The 22,098-nt window shown below is 50.8% G+C and overlaps 1 protein-coding gene across 3 annotated transcripts in view; it reads right to left on the bottom strand.

Annotated features, from left to right (window-relative positions):
- Window positions 1-22,098, bottom strand: part of ADAMTS17 (ADAM metallopeptidase with thrombospondin type 1 motif 17) — a 244,956-nt gene that overhangs the window by 154,516 nt on the left and 68,342 nt on the right. For all 3 annotated transcript variants that reach the window (XM_074317647.1, XM_074317645.1, XM_074317646.1), the window contains exon 7: window positions 18,502-18,545. In XM_074317647.1, the coding sequence (XP_074173748.1) occupies window positions 18,502-18,545 (44 nt within the window). The remainder of the gene's footprint in view (window positions 1-18,501; window positions 18,546-22,098) is intronic.

Here is a 22,098-nt window from a genome sequence, read left to right as displayed (position 1 = left end):
TTACTGACAAACTGCCATTATTGTTCAGAAACTTGATGGCAGCGTCCATTCTGTCAGCTTCAAGCCTAAGGTCAAAGGAGCGTTTCCTGCTTCACCCTGTCCACGGCACCCCCCCCACACCAGTGCCTATTGGCAACGGAAGAGAGCAGAGCTCAGTTTTCCCATAAATAGTTCTCAATCTCGGTCTAATGGAAACCACCCAATCAAACTTAGAGACAAGGCCGGGAGTATGCTCTAAACAGGCACCGGCCTTCAAGACTATCTTCCGAGAGAGAGTATGGAATTGTGTACGCATTTTTTTTAGCCATTTCTTAACTGCACCACCATCCTGACCACCATCCACTCTTCCGGGTGCTGGGAACCACGGAATGTTCTTGATTCCCCTGCTCAGCCCACCACCCACATAGCATGCTGAAACTGTTTCTTCATGGCACCTGTATGACCTCCCTTAACCAGCCCCTGCAATTCCAAGTACGCGACGGACTTCCTCTGAGATGGGCCTTGATTATCACTATTAGAACAGTGACAGGAGAAGTGGGGGTTTGCTGTGACATTGACCCATGACAAGTTGATGACTGCCCTGCAAAAAGACAATTCGCTCTCAGAGGAATAGAACTACCCCATTCCACTCTATTGTCCCATGGACCTTTTGCATCTCAGGTCAGAACCCTGAAATAAACGTTAATTCCCACCCTTTCAATGTAAGCTCTTCCATTCGAAAATACAGTAACCCAAGAATGTGGACTATTTCCTGAGCCCTGTACTGTGCCGGGCAGGCTCTGGTGACAGCCAAAGGTGGCCCCCACAGTGGCATTTTGAATGCAGAGGCAACAGTAACTCAGACAGACTGGAGCACGCGGGATCGGACCAGATGGGGTGGGGGTGGGGGTGCAAAGGTCCCAACACAAGACGGTGACACGGAGGGATTAGCTGCTTGTGATATGAAGTGACTATTTTCCTGGACTCTTTTTTAGATTTCATGTCTGGATCTTGTCTGGAACATCTACCAGATGGATTCAGGCCCAAATATCTGGCATTCCTTCTCTAAGGCCAGCCCCGTGACTGTCCCAGTGACACGGCAGTAGGAATCTAACTTCTAGCCTTGACTTCAGGTTACGAATGACTCTTCTCCTCCGTCATCTGAGCTCCTCTGGCACAGGTAACTCCACAGGGAGTCCTGTGGAGCCAGCAGAGAACTTGAAGGACTCTAAGAGACCCTCGCCGGTCACCGCTGCCCTTGGTTGAGCAGCTGCCCCTCCAGCTCAGAGCTGGAGACACTTTTGGCTGATCTGGGGTGAGTGACCAAGGCAGCAGAGGTCCTTCCCCGGGTATAAAGGACACTCCCTCCCCTGGGGGGCTCTATAGCTGAGGGTGAATGGACCTCCCTGAAAGAAGCATCCAGTGTATTTCCATTCTCCTGCACAAAGACACGTGTGCCACTGGCAGGATGGCCAGTGAACCCCGTGACACCCTACTCCCCCGAAGATCCGTCTCAAACTCAGAGTTATTAACTCATGGATTAAGGGCGTTGCCAGACTCGCTCCACAAGAACCAGGATTGTGCTCATTCAAGCCGAGCTGACTCAGAAGCCACCGTTCCCGTGCACACTTGGTTCCCTTGGCCATTCGTGGGGATGTAAACCATGGTAGGTGCCTTCTTGGGCCAGCAGATTCTGAGGGGGTGAGGCGGGCAGGCTCTGAACTCTGGTTTGTGTCAGAACCCCACTCGGCCCCTTACCACTTGGGTGATTACAGCAATTACATAATCTCTCCAGGCCTCTTTCCCCATTTGTAAGATGAGATAAATACTTAGCTCACGGGGTTAAGTGAATAATGCAAGCAAAGCACTTTTCACATTGTAAACACTGAACAAATATTATCTATCACTGAAATTATTTTGACCAAGTCCAAAAAAGAAAAAAGTTTAACAAAAAGTATTTGTTAAGCAAAAACTCTGCCAAGAAGCTTATAACAATTTCACAATTATCGGCAGCTTTCATTGCCAGCGGAAAGATGTGCTGAGTCTCTAAATGCCTTCATCAATGTGACACGTGGAACGCGAAAGCAGGAGAGGAATCCACGGGGGGCTCGGAAAGCACTTTTTCAGTGGTCTCAGGGGTCACTGCCTTCAGATGTGCTGGGCAGCAAAAGCCATCAAAAGTCATCAAAATGCCCTTAAAATGTCGGGAACCACTGTACCTTCTCACTCCTGCCCGGGTCTTCCTCACCTGACCCAATTTCAAACTGGATTTTGGACTGAGTCCCTTCAAAGATATGTGCAAGGAACTCCCTTTTCAGATGCTGTTCCCTGCCCCGAAATCTACTGCTGTCCCCAAGGCACCTGGATGCCTCACCCAGATGCCTCCGGAGTACAGCTCTGCTGGGTCCTGGGCCACCAGGCACGCCTGGTAACTCCCATGCCAAAGGGAAACAGACCCCCTCACAAAACATTCTCAAGTTTAGAAATAAGTGAATTCATAAAAACGGAATAAAGATCTTTACTAAGAGTAACTCCATAAGACACACTGAATGCACCCCTTGTGACGTCATCGTCTTCTGGTCACTCTCTGAGGTCATGCTGCCTTCTTGCTCTAGACCGCCTATGTATTTGATCAAATACAATTCCAATAACGAATAAAATTAGTTTCCTGAGGCAGAAAAGGCTATTTTTAAGAGGAAGAGTTGATGTTAGATTTATGACTGGACAAGGGGACGTGTCCTGGAAGCGGAGGTTATATTTCAGAAACAGCTTTCTGAAAAAAAGGGAAAAAGAAATGAGATGCCTTATATTCCACTGGAGAAAATAGCTGTCTGGGTTTTCCCACCAAATTGTCATCCAGGCCAAGAGCATTCAAGGGGGAAAAGAATAGTTTTTTCAATGATTGGTGCTGGGCCAACTGGAATTTAGACCCCGCCTCATATCACACATAAAAATTAACTCCAAGTAGATCACAGACCTAAGTGCATGAGCTAAAACAATTGAACCCTTAGAAGAAAACATAGACGTCAATCTTTGTGGCCTTGGGTTAGGCAACGATGTCTTAGGCATGACAGCAAAAGTACTGATGATAAGAGAAGCTTGATAAGCTGGACTTCCTCAAAGTTAAAAACGTATATGCTTCGATGTATATACCACGAGGAAAGTGGAAAGACCACCCCCGTGCTGGGAGGAGATACTTGAAAATTATTTGTCTGATAAGGGACTTGTATCTAGAACATATAAAGCGTTCTTAGAACTCAATCATAAAAGGAGAATAACCCAATTTGAAAAGGGGCAGAGGCTCTGAAAAGACATTTCTTCAAGGAAGACATACAACTGACCAACAGGCCTAAGAAAGATGGTCAAGAGAAATGCAAACCAACTCCACAATAGACTCCTAGTGCACGCTCAGCAAAATGACTGGAACTCGTTTACTTAACCAGGAGTACTAAACTGAAAAAGTGATGAACTGCGAAAGTGTGGCTTTGAACACGCTCCAGCGTGCACAACAGATTTGTGTCACCGTCAGACTGCTGTCCCTGCTGCCCCAGGGTCCGACGGACCCCAAGGAAAATGGGGAACATTTAGCAGCCTCAGGGTCTACCGGGTCCTCCCATGTCTTTTTATTTTCTTTTCCTTCAACTCAAGGAAATTCCCAAAAGTCTAAGAGATAAGAGAAGACTGTGCAGGCCCCATCGGCCACAGCAGAAGCATACGCTTTTCCTTTTTTCCTTCCTCTTTCCCTTCCTCCCTCCTTTCTTTCTTTTGTTTTTCTCCCAGCTACCATTCATGGCGAAAACATTCAAACACAGAAAAGTTGAAAGAACAGTTATACGAGCAGCCCTCTTGCTTGCACTAGAGCCCATAGCTGAGAACAGTTTTTCCTGGTTGCTTTACCTAGCCTGGTATTCTCTGAGATGTAATTCACATACCACAAAGTTCACTCTTTGACCATGCAGTGGTTTTTGGTATATTTGCAAAGCTGTGCAACCACCTCCATCGTCTAACTCCAGAACATTTTCACCACGCCAACAAGAATCTCTGTGCTCACTGGAAGTCACCCGTCACCCTGTACTTCCCCCAGAAATCTACTCAGTGTCTCTGATGTCCCTGTTTAGACATTTCATCTAAATGGAATCACACAATATGGGGCCTTATACACCTGGCTTCTTTCACTTTGCATAATATTTTCAAGATTCACTCACGCTGTCACCTGTATTCGTACTGTTCATTGCGGAATAATATCCCATGGGATGCACACACCTCAATCTGGGTATTACGGAGGTAGTTCTGCTCTTGCGCTATTTGTGAATAATGCCGCTGTGTACATTCCCGTGCACGTTTTTGTGTTTGCCATTCTCTTGGGTACACAGCCAGGACTGGAACTACAGGCTCCCACAGTAACTCTGGTGAATTTGTTGAGCATAACCTTCTTCAGTTCCAAATTAATTCCGCCAAGGCGATGGGCAATTGCGTGCGTTTTTCTTAAAATAGTGGCCTACAAGATGTTTACAAGTCTTCTCAATTAAAGTAACACAAACAGCTTCTTGATACATGTCAGCAAAACTATGCTGACAATGGTTTCTGCCCACAGAAGCCAATAAACTCTAGCCAGGTTTTCACAACAGTGACACAAGTTTGTCTAATTGCCTGAAGAAATTTGAATCCTGGATAAAGTGTGTTGTGTGTGTGTGTGTGTGTGTGTGTGTGTGTGTGTTTGTGTTTTCAAGGAGGAAAAAATAGAGAACACTTGCCTATAGCAATCAATCGGTCACATAAGATGATAATCTACCATTATTTGTACAAACTCTGCGTGAATACAGTCATTCTGAATGGTCAGCCATTATAAAATTTTCTTTTACATTTTTATTGCCCTTTAGGGCTAAGAGAACCATTGCCCTGAGATAACGGACATTCCAATGGACTTACATCTACCCGTTTAATATAACAGATTAATTTTCACGGGTTCTAAAACCAGTCATACACCGGGCCAGTTGGAACTATTTGCTGAAGACCCTGCACATGTTTAAACCTCTGTGTCGTTCTCAGGGGATCGCAAGTCCTCCTAGAAGTTGTTCCCAATAGAGGTGGAGACAGTGTCTCAGGAATTCCGCCTACTTCTAAGGACCTCGGCTTCTCCTAGCAGAGCCTGGAATAATACCCCACTGTTTATTTCTGGGCTCAGGGCTGGCCTGGCCTAGAGACTCCTTCAGCCCACAAGCTGGCTCCTCTCCGGTGACTCGGGGTCTCCCAGAAGCACAGTGCAGGGGCCATCTGTGTGCCCTGGAGACGGGAATGGCCCCACCGCACAGGGACCCAGACTGTGACCTGGTCAGCCAAGTGGGTATATGCTCGCCCCAAACTGTCCTATTAAACTAAACTGTGCTCAGCCTTCCGAGTGCTTTGATGGCAGTCTGTCCTCACCACTGCCATCGATCCAACAATTTGCACTCCGACCGTTTCCTTATAGCTACTGCTACCCATCCACACAGAACAATGTAGACTGTGGTACAAACACTGAAATAGATGCTGGGAAGGAAGCAGAGGGCCAGGGAACCACCAAGGAGGTGCCATTTTGTGCAGACAACTCTCTGCTTAAGTCTGGGCGTCCGTCCGGCTTTGGATCACTCTTAATCCCGCGTTGGCGGACAAAGCCAGGTGCGCCTGCCAGCTCACTTGGATCAAAGGGAACGTGGCACGTTTGAACAGAAAGGTGTGATAAGAACAAGTGTGGCTTTGTTCTGCTGGATCTGCCACAGGAGGAGGCAAGGCTGACAGGCCCCTGGCTGAACCGGGACAGTGGGGGGCTTGGGTCCACCCACTCCTGACCACGGCCATCCCAGGGCACAACCATCCAGGGCATAAGCCATAGAGGGCAGTGTTTCTCCGCCTGGGGAATGCTGGGAAATAATAGGTTACAATGATGGAGGGGTCACCCCGGGCAGAGGCCAGGGGTGCCCAAGGCTCTGCTGCACAACGAGAAACCATTCTGCCCACGATGCCAATGTGACTGCCATTAAGAAATGGCCCTTTCAGGACAAGAGTCACAAACTCAAAAGCCAGCATAGATGAGGCAGGTATCCGAAGGGGCACCCTTATAACGGGCTTTTGAATTGTGTTCTTTTGATACAGATATGCTTTGTTGGCATTTTAATCACAAAGGGATGCTTCCTGTGATTTAATTCTACAAAGAAATACACTCTTTCCCATTCCCCGCCCCCCCGCCCCCCAGGAAACATTCAGCCTTCTTACCCTATGTTTCCTGTTCCCACTTGTCATAAAGAGACAGGTAGAGGGATATCTGGGTTTCCTTTTAACGGCCCCTGAAGGAACGCGACAGCACACATTTTGAGGATGAATGACACTTGTCACTGAACATCAGGTAACAGCGACGGGGAGTATGATGGGGACGGTGACAAACTGGAAACTGCTGAAAGGGGGCAGCTCTGCTTAGTCCCTGCCATACAGGGACGGGGGCCTCGAGGCGCCAGACCGATTCCGAAACGCCAAAGAGTCGGGGCAGGGGAAAGCACGGGTGTATGTGTGTGTGTGTGTGTGTGTGAATATTGGACAACTAGTAAGAGAAAACTAAACAAACATGTCTGAGGCCAGATACAGCCCCCAGGTAACAGGTTGTTCTCCTGTACGGGGTAAAGGACCACATGTCACAGTGTTGCCACCTGTGCTGGTCCTGAGCTGCTCTAATCGAGCCCATGGCTGGATCCATCCCCCCACCCTTTCCAAGACGTGAGGAACAGGGCAGAGGAGGCAGGCGCCCAGCCCCAAACGGGGAGACCCACAGAACTGCAGTGAGTTCTGTCCCAGGGATCCATGTGGACACGACACCTACACTGGCCCACTTGGCAAATGCACCGCACACACATGTGAGTGTCCACGGGGGTGAGCACAGCGGGGGGAGCATAGCGCAGCTACGAGGGGGAGGTTTTCACAGGCGGCCATTTTCTCCCCATGAGCCATTTGTGACTTCTGCCTCAGAGGCTGAGAAGGGTGAAAGAACTGGTTGAGATGCATTATGGTCACTGTGTCACACATTACTCAATCATCCCCAATTCCAAGGAGGGGACTCAAAGGGATTTGAGAGAGAAAACACTTGCCATTGTGAAAAGGCAAAACATTCTTCTTTGTGACAAGGTCCCCGCTCTTCACCCCAAGTGCAAAGGCCGGAAAAGGGCATTGCTTTCCCGGGGTCCATGCTGATGTGCCTTCACCTTCTCCGCGCCTGACATTTGTCGAGGCAGCCACAGAAGGACACAGAAAGCTCTTTGTTCAGCACTGGCTGCCTTGGGCACTGACATTCCACGGAGAGGGCCTCCCTTCAGTTCTAGAGAGAGCCCCGGGGTGCAACCCTAGGGTGCAACCCCAGGTTTGGGGGGAACAGCAAAGGAAGCTGTGAAAATGGGCAGGCAACTTCAAGAGTCCCACAGAGGTGATCACCAAAGTTCCGCTGGGACCCAGGAGCGCCCAGAATACCGGTCCCAGGTGGGGGTGAGGCTACCAGACAGCCTGGTTGGAGCCCCGCCATCCCTCTTACTTCCTTGTGGGGAAAACCCAGCTCCAACTTCACGACCATGGGAACATATCCCTCGGGGCCTGAGGTCCACAAGAAATCGGTTTTCTTCCACGTGCAGCACCACACACAGCCATTGTTGCTCCACTTTGGAGACATCTAATCATCTTGGCAAAAGCCTTCAGAGGGATAAAGATTTTAAACAGGGGCCTGAAAAAAAAATCTTTTTTTTTTTTTTTTTTTAATGAACTGGGAAAGAATATTCTACTCAAGTATGAGCGGTGTCAGCCCAGCAGGGAGGTTCAAGGACAGAGGAAGACTGGCTCCTTGGAGTTACATCTCCAAAGACAAGTAGAAATCAAAGAAAAGAGGGAGCCAGGGCCTTTTGGGCCTGAATCCCAGAAACTCAAAACATGGAAACAGGTATAGTTTGAGGGACCGCAACACCACTGGAAGTACACACGTGTACCACTTATTTTCAGGCGAAGAGAAAACTTTCAGTGTAACTGAACCGGTGGTGCGAAGAAATGCACAGGGCAGAGGGCAAGCCCAGCGGAAATGGGACTTGGAACAAGCCCTGTAACCTCACTGGGCACCACCTGCGAGAGAGCAAAGAGCAGACAACTCCCACCACAAGATGATTCTGGAAAGGTGGGTGAGGGGTGGATGGTAAAAGGTCTCCGAGGATAGTCTAAGTTGGGATTTCACGCTGTGGGCGTGAGGAAAGCAGGGGCGAGTTTTGTGCCAGGGAGTGACGCAGGTACATTTAAATACGAGGAGATAGTGAGCGTGGTATGTTGCTGGGCTTGGCCTCACAGTGTCTGGCACAGAGCTGGTACCAAGAAGCACAGCTCACCCCCGAGCAACACGTGTTTGAACTGTGCGGGTCCACTCATACGCAGAGTTTTTTTGAATAAACATACAGTCGGCCCACCTTATCCCATATCCCTGGGTTTTGCATCCATGAATTCAACCCACCATGGATCGAAAACAGTCTTTTTGGCCCGAGGTTGGGAATGGTGGATGCGGAGGGCCCTCTGTACGTATCACCTGATTTTATGTAAGGGACTTGAGCACCCTTGGATTTTGGTACCCACGGGGGTCCTGGACCCGATGCCCGCAGATACAGAAGGACACCTGTAGTGACGTGTTTGGGGACTCAAAAGTCATACACAGATTTTCGAGTGCAAAGCGGGTGGGCAATGGCCCTGAGCCTTGCATCACTCAGGCCCCAACCGCACAAGGTCACGTCGCCTGAAACTGTCAACAGTAAACAGTTTTGACCTATAAACATTTCACGTGACTCAACCTAATATTTTGATTTGATGTAATTGAGTGACAAATATGTGTTGTCTATCATTTCAAAGTACACCGAAATGAGGTACTAGGTAGATTGTTCAGAAAGGAAGGAGCTGACCGGCCATCTCCCCACCCCCTGACACCGCAGGCCACATTGCTCTTCCCATCGCTTTGGGCCCATCTGAGTGTTAATGAGCCCCAACTGCTGCCTCAGCCAAACCTCTCTTGGAAAATCTAGACCCATGTATCCTGCCTCCTTGACACACTCCCAGCTGGATTTCTCACCGTCTCAAACCAAACCTGAGCCTCCGTCACAGCTCCATATCAACGCATTTTCACCTCGATCAAAATAATGTGTCTGCAAAGCTGGGAGCCGTGCGAGTTGCTAGCTGGCAAACAACGTAGCTATGCTTCAGTCTCCCACCTGCCATCTACCCTCCGCTCATGCCAGGAAGCCCCGCTGGCCCCTCTCCATCCCTCCCCACTCACCTTCAGTTCATTCCTAAGCCAGGTGGATCTGGAGAGCTCAGGTCCACCCTCTTTTCTTTATCGCCCCAACATATAAATTAGGATGCATTTGGCTGCAAGTAATAGAAAACCTGGCTTCATCATCGAGGCAACAGCCATTGCACGAAGCAGAGATCTGGAGGTGGGTAGTTCTTGGCTGATTAGGTAGCCTGGTGAGGGCACAGAGCTGGGTGCAAAGTCTGTGTCTGCCGGCCTCTCCTCATGGTCCCAAGGCGGCTGCTGCAGCTCCAGCACTTCCCTCACACAGCAGCTTCCTGGGGGAGTCTTTCTCTGGAGCTCCCAGCAGGCTTTCCCTGAGGTTTACCTGGCCTAATGTGGCTCCTCTGCCAGGGAGGCTGGACAAGGGGTTATCTGGCAAAGGGAAATGAACTGCCATGACTGGTGTATCACCTCAGGATGGGCACAGGAGAGGCATGGAAGGGGGTGGGACATGGCTGTTAGGACAGAGCCAGCAGGGCCTGCCACTCTCACCATCATCTTAGCACAGCTTCCTTTCCTGACCACTCCACCTTCTGCTTTAAAAGTAAATCAGGTCATGGCATCTGTCTGAGGCTCTTTAACAAGCCAAATTGTGGAATAAAACCCACAAGCACAACAGGGTCCCTAGGGTCACCCGTGCTATGGCCCTGCCTCCGCTTCTGCCTTACTGGTCACCATTTGTCTTCTTTTTGTCCCTCAAATGCAGCCAGCTTCTTCCTGCCTGGAAGGGGCCATCGCCTCACCTACTGGGGAAAGGTTTCTTTCCCCAAACCTTTCAGGGCCCACTCCTTCTCACGCCTCAGGTCTCAGCCATCACGTGACTTCTCAGGACCTCCCTGTGTGCCCACTCTCTAGCACCCTGAACTTGGCCTTCAAGGACTGGAGCACGATGCTTGCAGCCCTACCCAGGAGCATGCCCATTTCTTTTGTCTGCATCCTCGATGAGACTGCAAGCGTTCCAAAGGTACAAATCCGACCTGGTTTACGTAGCACTGTAACCACGGCACTGCGCTCACAGCAGGTGCCAATGAACAGTATTGAATTCATGATGGATTCGTTGGTGAGTAAAGGAACCGGTCCCGGAAAAATGGACTGGCCCAGGGGACGAGAAAGGCTCATGGGTGATGGTGGATGGGGTGCTTTCTTCAGGGTCCAGGACATTGGCTCGGCTGAAGTGAGAGATGAGAAGCCACCGGACAAGTAAGACAGGCAAAGGTGTGGCACGTGGAACACCAGGCCTGATGTTCTAGAACCTCCCTCACCACTCTGTATGCGTGCAGACCTCAGCTACAGGAAGGCACTCCTAGGAAGTTGGGGGACTGGTCTGCCCGGGGGCCGCGGAAGGAGGCGGCATGCTCACGAGCCCGTGGCTCCCCTCTTGCCTGCCTGGAGGAGGACGGGGCCCCAATGTGGGCGGCACCCCCACAGCACTGCCTACCCCTGCGAGGGAGCCCTCACCCTCCAGAGCCCTGTCCATGATGGCTGCAGCGGGAGAAGCTAGAGATTCCTGGTGAGATCCGACGGGGTGAAGTGGGTAATTCCTGGGTGAAACGTTCAGTGACATTCAGGACTCCTCCCCCAAGCAGCCTTATCAGCAGGAGCTGTGACGCCACTGGCTCCCAGCTTGGGAGGGGAAGATGGCTATTACATCTCCGCCCTGAAGACCCTAACTCAGGTTCACCATTTAATCGGCAGCTGATGGGACCTGACGTAGTTTTAAGTCCCGTGCAGCCCGACAGCTTCACAACAGGACCTGAGAGACCATTCCAGGCCGTCACCACCTGTGTCTCCTTCAGTGCCTCCGCCCACCCCTACCCAATGTCGACCCAGCAGGTGGGCGGGGGCCATGTTTCCCAGCCCCACTGTTTCATTGTCGGCCCTGCTCCTCTGACCTGAAATGTGAGTCCTGTTGCTCTTTCCTTTGCAAACCCTGCCTGATGAACACGTCCCTACTGATGTCTGGTCTGCAGCAATCACTCTCATCTCAGTGGCTTTCACTCTCTGACACGTGTGGCCCGGCCCATTAACCAGGATCCTCGACGGAGCACCGCAGTGATGCTGGCCCCTGTCCCCTGCACTCCAGCCTGAACAGTCCACTACATGTTGACTACACAGAACCACACGATGTCCCCGAGGCAGCCCCTCACAGGCCACACGTGCCACTGAAGCTGCCGGCTCCCCATCGCCCCAGCAGAGCCTCGGAAAACCAAGCACAAAGCTCCCTCCACTGGGGCAAATGCAAAGCCTTCCGCTGAAAAGCAGAGGGGAAACGCAAGGCAAACTGACGTAAAGTGGTGACACACTGACCTCCAGGGAGCAGGCACACACAGGGCAAGGACAAACGGCTCGCGAGGGCCACCTACCCTCAAGTAACCAATGTCCCCTCAAGTAACCAACGCAGTGAAAACGTGACCGCGCTGGCCTCCCTCACCTGACGACGGCGGACAGGCTGGCAGGTGCATCCACTGGTGTCAAGGGCTTCAACTCACTGCTCCCACGCCCCCACCATCCAGCCCATGCTGAAGTTCTAGAAGCTTCCTGGTCAAGCCTGCATGAGCATAACCAAAGTTAGGCATGTAGGAGACCAGAGAGCATTCCCTGAGAAAACCTAAACACTGTTTGAGGAGAGCAGAAACGTATCAGCGATGGCTACCCTCCCCGGTCTCTACCTTCCGAGGCCTGATCTCTACGTTCTCCCAAGCCCGTCAGCTGAGAGGCCAGGGCTAATGGTCAGCTAACCCACAGCATAGTCTTGTGTGTACTCGCTCCAGATGGTGGTGCAGAGTTGGAGGGAAAGCAGTCTATGCCAGGGACACACATGAGTGAATTGCAAACCCACCAGCAGGAGGGACCTGAAGTCCAGCAATGCAATGGTTCAAGGGGAAACCAGGACGTGGAGGAGGCTGGCTCCATCTCAGAATGGTCTGAACACAACAGCAGCACGCTGGCGCAAACGCTCCTGAGAGACAGAGGGTCTGGCCCCTTCCTGAGGTCCATCTCAGGCCTGGCCCCTGGGCTAGCACGGGCGACACTGACATTTCACATTCACATTCTGTTTAGCCATTGGGCAACAGCTTAGCAAGCACTGGATTTAATAGAAGGTTTTTATTGTTACATAAAGGTGCCTCACAGGTAACAATAATACTTGGTAGAAAGATAATTACAAAAAAATTAAAACACACACACACACACACACACACACACACACACACGGGAACATATCTCAGCAGAAACAAGGCCCACTGTTTCAGCCATCACCTCCAGACACAGGTGTTCTGCCTCTGCCTGGTGACCCAGGTAGGAGGCCATCACTCTGTCTCCCAGCCACGAGGGGAGAGAATGGTCTCTGGTGGGGGAAGGAGGGGTTGGCAAGGTAAGTATTGGAAGGCGGCCACCCTTCCCTCCCAGCGCCGAGAATTCTGCTGGCACCAAAAGGGATTTCACAGTTGGAAACCCTTCCCATCAGAGCACAGATGCCGAGCCCACACATCCTAGGGGAGAAAGAATCCAAAGCAGTCTTCAAGATAAATACTTCCATCGGGGTAATTTAGCTTGCTTTGTAGCTAGGGATGGCGTGCCTCATTATTTCCAGCACTGTGTTATGTGCGGGCCCAGGTTGCTTTAAATGCTGAACTCATGCCACGTATCAAAGACAGTAAAACCCCAAAGGCACAACTACTTACCATCAGATAATCCAATGAAAAGTTTAATTTAGGCTTCAGCGTAATGGCTCCTGGCAATGAACCCTACATCTAACTCTCTGGTAATTCTCATTTTGTTAAAGACATTTCCCAGCGTGCTTTGGCTTCTTACTTCATCCACCAGCCACTGGAAGTGCGCAGACGGTGATCTCCTTATAGGAAAGGCCGCCACTTCTGGTCCCCTGGCCTGGCAGGGATGGGACAAGAGGAGCCTGTCGTGATTGACAGCAGACCTTGCTCCCTTCTCCGTGGACCATCTGCAATCAAACTAGAGTTTTCTAAGTATCTCACCAGCTGACCTCCTAGTCGGGATTAAAAGGCCTTCCCCACAGCGGAGGTCACATGATGAGTGATTTCCCAGCATGCCCAGGGCTTTTCACAGGGCAGGAGGTATTGAGGTCCCTTGCTTGGTTGGTCAGATGTCGGCTTTGCCTGAACTTGCTAAACCTCATCCAAAAGGGTCTTTGAGTGTCTGCTGTTTTCTTCTGAGCTTTGGATATACATTTTCTGGCCTTAGATTCACCCGTGGTTGTATTATGTAATCTGACAGTCATCCCCAGGAGATTTGAATGATGTGTAGTAATGCCTCATCATTTTTCCTCTCGTGAGCCCAAATTTGGGCTGAGCACAGACACAGAAAAACCGTTTGGCATCAGTCTCCTTTCTTAATCTTCATATCTAGTTTCTGAACCTTCCTTTACTTACAAACATTACTTACTCTGTGACTTCACAGATTAACAGAAATGAATCAAGGGGGCCTTCCTCCACTCGGACTGTCTTAAGAGTGAAGATTTGTTTTCCCTCAACTGAAGTAATGAAGACATTTACGCTCAGAATACAATAGGCAGGAAAATCGGATTGGGCTGGGGACCCCTGGCCAGAATGCAGTTCCAAATTTCACGACACATCGCAGAAGATAAAACTTTCCTCAACAGAGGAAAGCTTTTCCTCAACGTAGCCCCCTAAACTGGCATGGGCAGCCAGTCTCTCCAGGTGAGACCCGTCTGCAGGGCAGTCAGGATGGGAGGCTCGGATTCTCCTCTGCAGCCCCTTCCCCGCCCCCAACCTGAATCATTCCCCAAAGGCAGAGGTGACATCCAACTTCTGGATGTGGACACATCCATGGGCTTTGGCAGCCTGGGGGAGATGGAAATAGAGCCAAATCAAGTCATGCAGACAGGTTACACGTGCCCCCCAATAAGCCTGCTTTCCTCTGAATCAAAAACACGCTGGTGGGCCACAGATGCCCCACACGCCGTACCCCTCCCTCCCTGTTTCAGGAAACCTGTGCAGCTCTGGAGGGCGACATCGGACAGGGTCGGACTCAGGGCCACCAGAACTGGGTCCTTCCTCTCTCTGCGTACCTCAACAAGTCACCTGCCCCCTCCCAGCGATGCGGGAGAACACGGATTGCATCTTCAGTGCCTGCCGGACCCCATGCCCAGGCTTCATCTCATGTCCTCAGAGCAGTTCTATGCACAGACCCTGTTGGTTCCCATTTTAAAATCTACGTGTGAGGCAGTGTCGAACCATTCAATTGCCTGAGGTCTCACAGTAGGAGAGCCACTTCCAGTGTCACCCGGCTGGAGGAACGCCATTCTTCATCTCCAAGCCCACGGCCTAACACTGCTTCTTAAAAGTGGAGCATCTGCCTATTCAATAAATAGGGGTTGAAGCAGAAACTCCTTCACCTATTGCACAGATAGAATGGAGTTGCCCCTAAAAGGGTGGCCACCATTTTTTAAGACGGCAAGCTGGAGTCATAAATGGAACCGAAAACTCCCTAGCCGGGGGCCCCCATCTCTCCAAACACCACTACTCGTGTACTCATCCCACAGATGTGTTTTTGCTGATTCATTCAGTTGTACAACAAACATTCATCAAGATTCGATCACGTGTTAGTGCTGGGATGACAGCGGGGGGACATGGAGACCAAGACGTGCCTTCCCAGGGTTGGCGTTCGTGCTGCAGAGGCTGACAGCTCCCAGATCAACACGGGACATTGGGTAGTGATGACTGAGCAGGAAATGGGAGCCTGCGTCTGCCTCTCTGAGAAGTTGCTATTTGCACAGAGACCTAAAGGACAGGACAGAGTGAGCCAAAGAGAGGTCATGGGGAGAGCATGCCAGGCCCAGTGACAGCCAAGTGCGAAGCCCTGACATGGGCACAAGCTTAGCAAAGGAGGGACAAGGTGGAGGCCAGCAGGCTGGCCTCAGGGAGCGAGGGGAGGAGCACCAGGGGTGAGGTCAGTAAGACGGCTGGGGCCACATGCTCTAGGGGCCGCAGATCTGTGCATTTGATCTGAAGCCATTGGAGGATTCGGAGCAAGAAGCTCACGTGATCTGATTTATGTTTTAAAAGTCACGTAAGAATGAGCTGCCCAGGAGGTCACAAGACCAGGAGACCCAGCAGCTGAGGATGACAGAGGCCTGGACTAGAGGGGGAATGGCAGGTGTGGTTAAAAGAGGTCTGGATAAGAATATACGGCTGACCCCTGAACAACACAGGGCTGACCAGCATGGGTCCATTCAGACAAGAATTGTTTTCATAAGCACACTCACGGTCGGTCCTTGGTATTTTCAACCCCCAGCTGGGAATCCGCAGACGTGGAAGGCTGACTGTATGCATGGTTCTGTGTAATTTTCTATCCGGGACTTGACCATCCATGGATTTCTGTATGTGTGGGGGGTCCTGGAACCAATCTCCTGAGGCCAAATATTATCCTCAGACTTTTGACTGCACGAGGGGGGTCAGCCCCCTGGTGTTCAAAGGTCAACTGCATCGTGAAGGCAGAGCGGGTAGGAATTGCTGGTGGAGTAGAAGTATCAGGCACCTTCCAGAACAAAGACCACGCAACGTCTGGTCAACTTCTAGCAGCAGCTAATAAAAATCACAGTCACCATTTTCCATGGCCGGCAGGCACTATGCAAACGCTTTACACTTATTTGTTCGCGTACTGAATCCTGACACCACCGCCGGGCACGCAGCAGTCTGATTGTGATCCACGACAGAGGAGGTGAAGGTAACAAGCCCAAGGTCACAGCCAGGTACCGAGCAGAGCTCCGTGATCTGACTGCTCGGCACCCCAGCCATCACCCCTATAACCTCGACTCCCTCCGACCTTCACTGGCAGGCTATGCAGATCTGGGTGTGGAAGAAGAGGGACTTCTTGGCCCAACACTTATGGATTACTTTTTCCAAGAGGAAGACCTCTTGGGGTTTCCACACAATCCCAAAAGTTACGTTTCTCTTGGCAATTGGAGCGCTATGGCAGAGGAAATGCTGCAACCAGCCCACGAGGCCGGCCCCAGGGGCTCCTGCTGTTCCCTCGCCTATCTCTCTGGGAACCCTTCCATTTAATCAGCGGCACAGCCAAGGTGGAAAGAAGCAGGCCATCCCGCTGTCCCTCCACGGCCCATGTGCAGCTGTTTGGGCCTGTTTGATTTTGTAACCATGGGGGACAGGAGACAATAGAAAATAGATGAATATTATGAAACCACACAAGAGAAAAGCAGTAGGAACTTGGAGACGGAAGCATTAAGCGGAATTGGTTCCCCCCCTAAAAAAAAAGACACCCTCCCTAAAAAAAACTACTAACCACTTGCATGGAATAAAACCCTGGAATATCGTGGGAAAAGGAAAGGAGCCAAGTACTGCACAAATAGCACTTTTCAGCAATGTGAGAAGTGGAAGGTCCAAACAGCCCCACGGTGAGATGGGGATGTCAGAAGATGCTCGGAGGAAAAACAGAATTCAGGGCTAGTCTCCTCCATCAGCTGAAATACTGCACATAATCACAGTTAATGGCAGAGATGGCAGTTATACGGTCAGAAGACAATAAAAGCCAGTTCTACCTCATATGAAAGAAAGCCATGTAATCAGGTGCATGTTGTTCAAAAACACTGGCGTTTCTTTATCTCCATGCATGCATACATGTATTTATTCATTCATTCATTCATTGATTCATTCATTCATTCACTCATTGATTGATTGATTCATTCATTCATTCAATCAACAGTGGTGATTGAGCCTTCCAAGCCCTATGCCAGGCGCAGAACGACATGACACACAGGTTAAAGATACAGCTCTGCTCCATGTACTGCACGGTCCAGGGAACATGAGGGGTCCATGCCTCCACAGGCGCCAGCTCGGGGAGCAGGACGAGCATGGAGCTCCCCCCGGATGAAAGGGGGGTGGCCATCAAAGCTGACTTGCGAACACTGGGAAGGAGCAACCACTCCTCCAGATGGCACACATCATGGCAGCCCTGTCAATGGACAGATCAACAGAAACTGGTCTTTCTTCTACACTCCAACCAGGCTTAGACGTGTGTCAGTGTCAGCTGTCCTTCTCTGGAGACCTATGTCACATTACATTTGTCTGGTCATTCTGTTATGGAGACAGTCCCTGAATACAAAGCTCTGATTGGTTGGTTGGTTTTTGACACGCAGCTCTCAGATTTGGTTAGATGGTTGATGAAATGTGACATATAAAAGGCTCATTGGTAAAGGCTAAAATGTGACATACATGTCAGCTACCATCACATGAGATTTTGAAGGGTCTTATAAGTCACCTAGTCCAAAGTGATCATTCTGTACATGATGAGGATTTAACCAAAGTCACGGGCTTGAATGTGACAGAGCCAAAGTGAAGGGTCAAGACTACACACCAATAAAACACCATGGGAAGCTCAGGTTTTTAACATTTCAATTCCATAAGAATATGTATTTTTCAGCCCTACACTGCGTTCCTATAATTCTAAGCATGTTAGATTCAGAAGTTGGCTTTCGGCGGTACAATATTTCGACGTCTTGGGGAATCAAGGTGTGTGCTATAGCAGATAAAACCAGACACCCTCTAGGTATTCCTTCTATTAACCAAGCATTCTATTTCTCCATTCAAACAATGGCTCCAGTGTGAAACCTATGAGACGTCAAGAACAAGCCCGATGTCACTGGGGAGAGAAGAGACGGCACTGTGGGCAGAAGGAGAAGATGGAGGAAGGAGACGAGGGAGAAGAAGAAAATGTGTTTTGCCAGCACTAAGTGGGGGTGGCATCGTTGCTGTGTGACCAGAAAGCCTGGGGCCAAGGCTGGTGGCGGAGACCCGTCTCACAACCAGTCACATGTCACCTAAGTCACTTGGTAATGGTCATCCGTGCGCATGAGAATAAACTAACAATCACCTAGCTCAGCGAGGTCCCCTCTCCTGCACTGGTGACCAAGCAGCTCAGAACCAAGTGTACCCCAACTAGTCACGCTGGGGCAGCCTAGTGGCTCCTCTCTGGGTGTAACCTTTCACATCTTCCTTATTAACCCTCTGTCGACATGCCTTCTGCCATACGCAACCTCAAAATGTTGCAGGGAAAAAAACCAAGTGGAATAAAGTCAAAGAATCAATTTGCAAGAAAAGAGGCAACACCAAAAGGCAGCAATTATCATAAGTTATAAAGAGTCCCCTAAATTTTTATTCTAACGCTAAACTTACCAACGGTGTCACATGGTTCATCTTTGTGGACACAGAAATCTGTCCTAAAAAGAAAAAACAAAAACAGAAAACAGTCAGGTGGATATGTAATACCCCCAAGAATGGGAGAATGAAACACTAGCAATTAATCTTGGTTCGTTGTCCGGCCCATAGCAGTGTTACTGCTTACTTGTCACAGGTTACAATAAAGAGTAACGACTAGGGGTGTGTGCCACGAGTAACCCACCCACATTTCCAACTACAAGCTCCAGTTACCCCACGAGACCTTCCTTTTATAGCTAAACTATTCCATACGCAACACTCAGTTGCTGGAAGGACTTCTTCCAACAGCTGAAAACGTTTTGGAAGAAGATGTTTGCCAAGTCATGTAGCAGAGACAATTATTAGTCAATATCATCAAATCTAGATGACTTCCCAAGCTGCTCGCCTCGGTTTTAGGTGCTGGGAGGACCATGTATCACTTATGTGAGAAGACAACCCCAAAGTCATTTCTAAAACATTATATCCTCCCCAGGACCCCCAGGTGTATAGCTGTGAACAGATGAGCGATCAGAGATACTAAAAACGTGGTCCAACCCCCGTTCTGCAGATACACGGGGCTCAGCCACTCGTGTGTGAAATGAGGGGTCTGGGCCCATCTTTTCCCAGTGTTCCTTCCATGTGTTCCCCCAGTCAGCAGCTGAGCAGAGGACTGTCGGGGGCAGTGCCCTGCCTGGGACTGGGTGAGAAGTGCCCAGCTCATCTTCTCAGGGGCATCTGTGAGGGGCCAGCCGAAATCTGCAATTCCCTGAACACACTTAAGCACAGCTTCAGGTTTACAAGGTGTGATCTGAAGCCACCACTTGTCATTTTTCAAAAAAATCTTCTGGGCTGGAAGATGGGGCCAGCCTGACAAGATTAGTAACCCCACGCAAAGTTGTGAAAGAAAGTGGCAGGTCCTGGTTGGGCCATATCTCATCTTCCCTCCGGTGCTAATACCTTCCCCTGTTGGGTAACACCTTCTCCTTTCTGACAGTCATTCACTGACTCCCCTGGGGCTGGGGAAGATTCCACCCACCCACTCACACCCACAGATTCCACATCTGTAGGTTTAAAAGCTTCCACTCGAGGTCCTGTGGACAGAATTCCCTGGTCCGGGCTCCCTGCCTCAGGCCAAAGTAGTTCTACCAGGTGCCCCCCACAGCCTGCAAGCCCAGAGGAGAGGGCGGGCAGGCAGCCTGGGTGGGTGTGACAGATTAGAAGGTGTGGACCCCAAATTGGCCCAGGGACAGGGAGGAGGAGCTGGGGGGCAATCCTGTCAGCAACTTAACGGGTTTTGTTGGCTCAAGTTTCTAATGTTTCCATGACAAACAAATATATATTTTAGCAATCAATTTTAAAACCCCTTTAACAAGGGGGAGAAAGAAAGCCTTCAAGAGCCCATGCTTTCCAGAACCCACTCCAGAACCAAGGGAACTTCCAAGGGAATGACCATAAGAGCAGAAATAGGAAGGCTCGTGACTTGATTGAGGGTGGCAGGAAGCAGCAGAGAGGAAACAAAGCACGAAAGCAGGGACGTACATGTGCTCCCTGGTCCAGGGTCTACCTAACCCTAACCCAATGCTCTCGATCTGACACCTCTTTGACGTCTCACACGAGCTCATGCTCACACACACACACACTCATGACCAACACCAGGATGGTCTACGATTTGCTTCCAGCGTTTCCCAGAGTGAGCAATTGAATGTGTTGAAAGTTTTACTCCACTGCCTCACCTGGGCAAAGGGAGAAAGGGCACGTGGCCATCTGTCCAACAGAAGAGAATGGAACCAATGATGGTGGCCAATTCACAGGCAACAGTGAATCGCGGAGAAAGCCAGCCCTGTTAGCGGACGGGCGCTGTGTGTTCTCCCATCCCATGGCCACCCTGAGGGGACGCCGGTGGTCTCCAACGGTGCCCCCCTGCAGCCCCATCCTTTGCTTGTCCTGAGGAGGAATGACATGCCCGTAGAGAACCAAGCTCAGTGAGGGGCCTGGCCTGAGTCAGCCGAAATTTGAATCTTCTCTCTCCTTCTTGTTCAAGGCCCTTTCTCAGAAAATGAAAAGGCAGCCATCTGCCTGCAGGGGCAGCTTCATCTCCAGGCCGTCCAGCTCCCACAGCAAACTCACGACAGGCACGCAGGGAGAGGCTGTGGAGTCCATTCAGGGAAGGAACAAGGCAGGGCTCATCATCCGCTCCCCCAGAGGGAAGGCTGTGCGGATGGACGTGACAGGCTAACTTCATGGTGTGTGACCCCTGCAGTCACACAGGCCCTGACCCCAACGTGGTTGAATGCTCTGCTGTCACCGTTTTGAAATTCTTGATAATGTCTGAACATGGGGTCCCACGTTTTCATTCTGCACTGGGCCCCACAACTTATATAGCTAATCCTGTGCGTAGCTTACTGCCTGGCATCTAGTGGGAGCTTAATAAATACTGGCTCCTTTATTATTAAACAGCTGATATACATTTCCAGACTGCTTTCAACGTGCCCTGCAAGCTTACCAGGGAGGTGGCTTCACCTCTCCCCAGTGTTCGGAAACCTGATAAAATGTGCGACTGGGTCCACAGCTGTACAATGAGCGCTCCCATGAGCCAGGCCTGCAAAGGACTCCCTGGGTCAGGAGGCCAAAAGGAAGACCGTTCCTGGAAAGCCGGATGGAGTCACCTGCCGGGGGAAGTTGACGGACAGCCGGACGTCTCCAAGGAGACATGGTCTGGGCTAGCCCTTTGTGTTCATTCCTGGTATCTTCCAGGAGCGCAGACCTGGGTTTGGGGGGAAAGTCCCACGTTCCTGGCTTCCCAAGGGAGATGCAGAGTCAAAGGTAAAGCTGTGCCATGTGGCGAAGCCCCCGGGGGCCCCAGTCCTGTGGGGACCCCATGTGGCCCCCGACTCAGTCCACTCACACGTCCTTTCCAGCCGTAGACATGGCTGTAGCTGCTGAAAACCCAGCTTCTGCCGCTTCTGGCTCAGAAGCTTCTGCTGGACATGATGTCATATTCCCCTTCCGCAGCTGGCCATCTGTAGGGTTGGTGGGAGTCCAGGAGCACACACTCTCGGGCTCAGCCACAGCCCGGAAGGGGGGGGCAAGCAAAAGAGGAGAAAACCTCACATCGGCCAGCGTGTCCAGGACCCCAGGACACTGGCCCCTAGACAGCGCCTGGCCTCCTGGCCTGTGCAGCCCTCGGCGTGGATGCCTGGGGAGGAGCGAACACCTTCTCCAGAGCAGCAGCTGCCTCACACCCAATTTCCGTGTGAAAACATCAGCCCATTATTATCCCAACCGAGGGAATTGCAGCTCTCAGCCTCTAATTATTAAACAATGCTTCTCGGCCAACTTGGCTTCCAGCCCCGACTCCAACACTGCCTGCCTCTGTCCTCGTGGGAGGTCTTCCATTTAACGTCTGCGAGGAACCGGAGGGTGGGACGGGCACCCATCCATTCAGTCCAGCCGCTGCAAAGAAGCGGGTGAGAGCACTTACGATGGCTCAGGAGGCTGCTGAGGTGTGTGCGTGGAGAAAGCAAGCACCTGGCTGGCTGGCTGCAGGTAACAGAGCGACACAGGATGGCTTGGCTT

The sequence above is a fragment of the Rhinolophus sinicus genome, linkage group LG13, assembly GCF_036562045.2.
Source record: "Rhinolophus sinicus isolate RSC01 linkage group LG13, ASM3656204v1, whole genome shotgun sequence".
NCBI classification, from domain to species: Eukaryota; Metazoa; Chordata; class Mammalia; order Chiroptera; family Rhinolophidae; genus Rhinolophus; species Rhinolophus sinicus.
The sequence above is the reverse complement of the archived record's forward strand: the minus strand, read 5'-3'. Positions and strand labels throughout refer to the sequence as shown.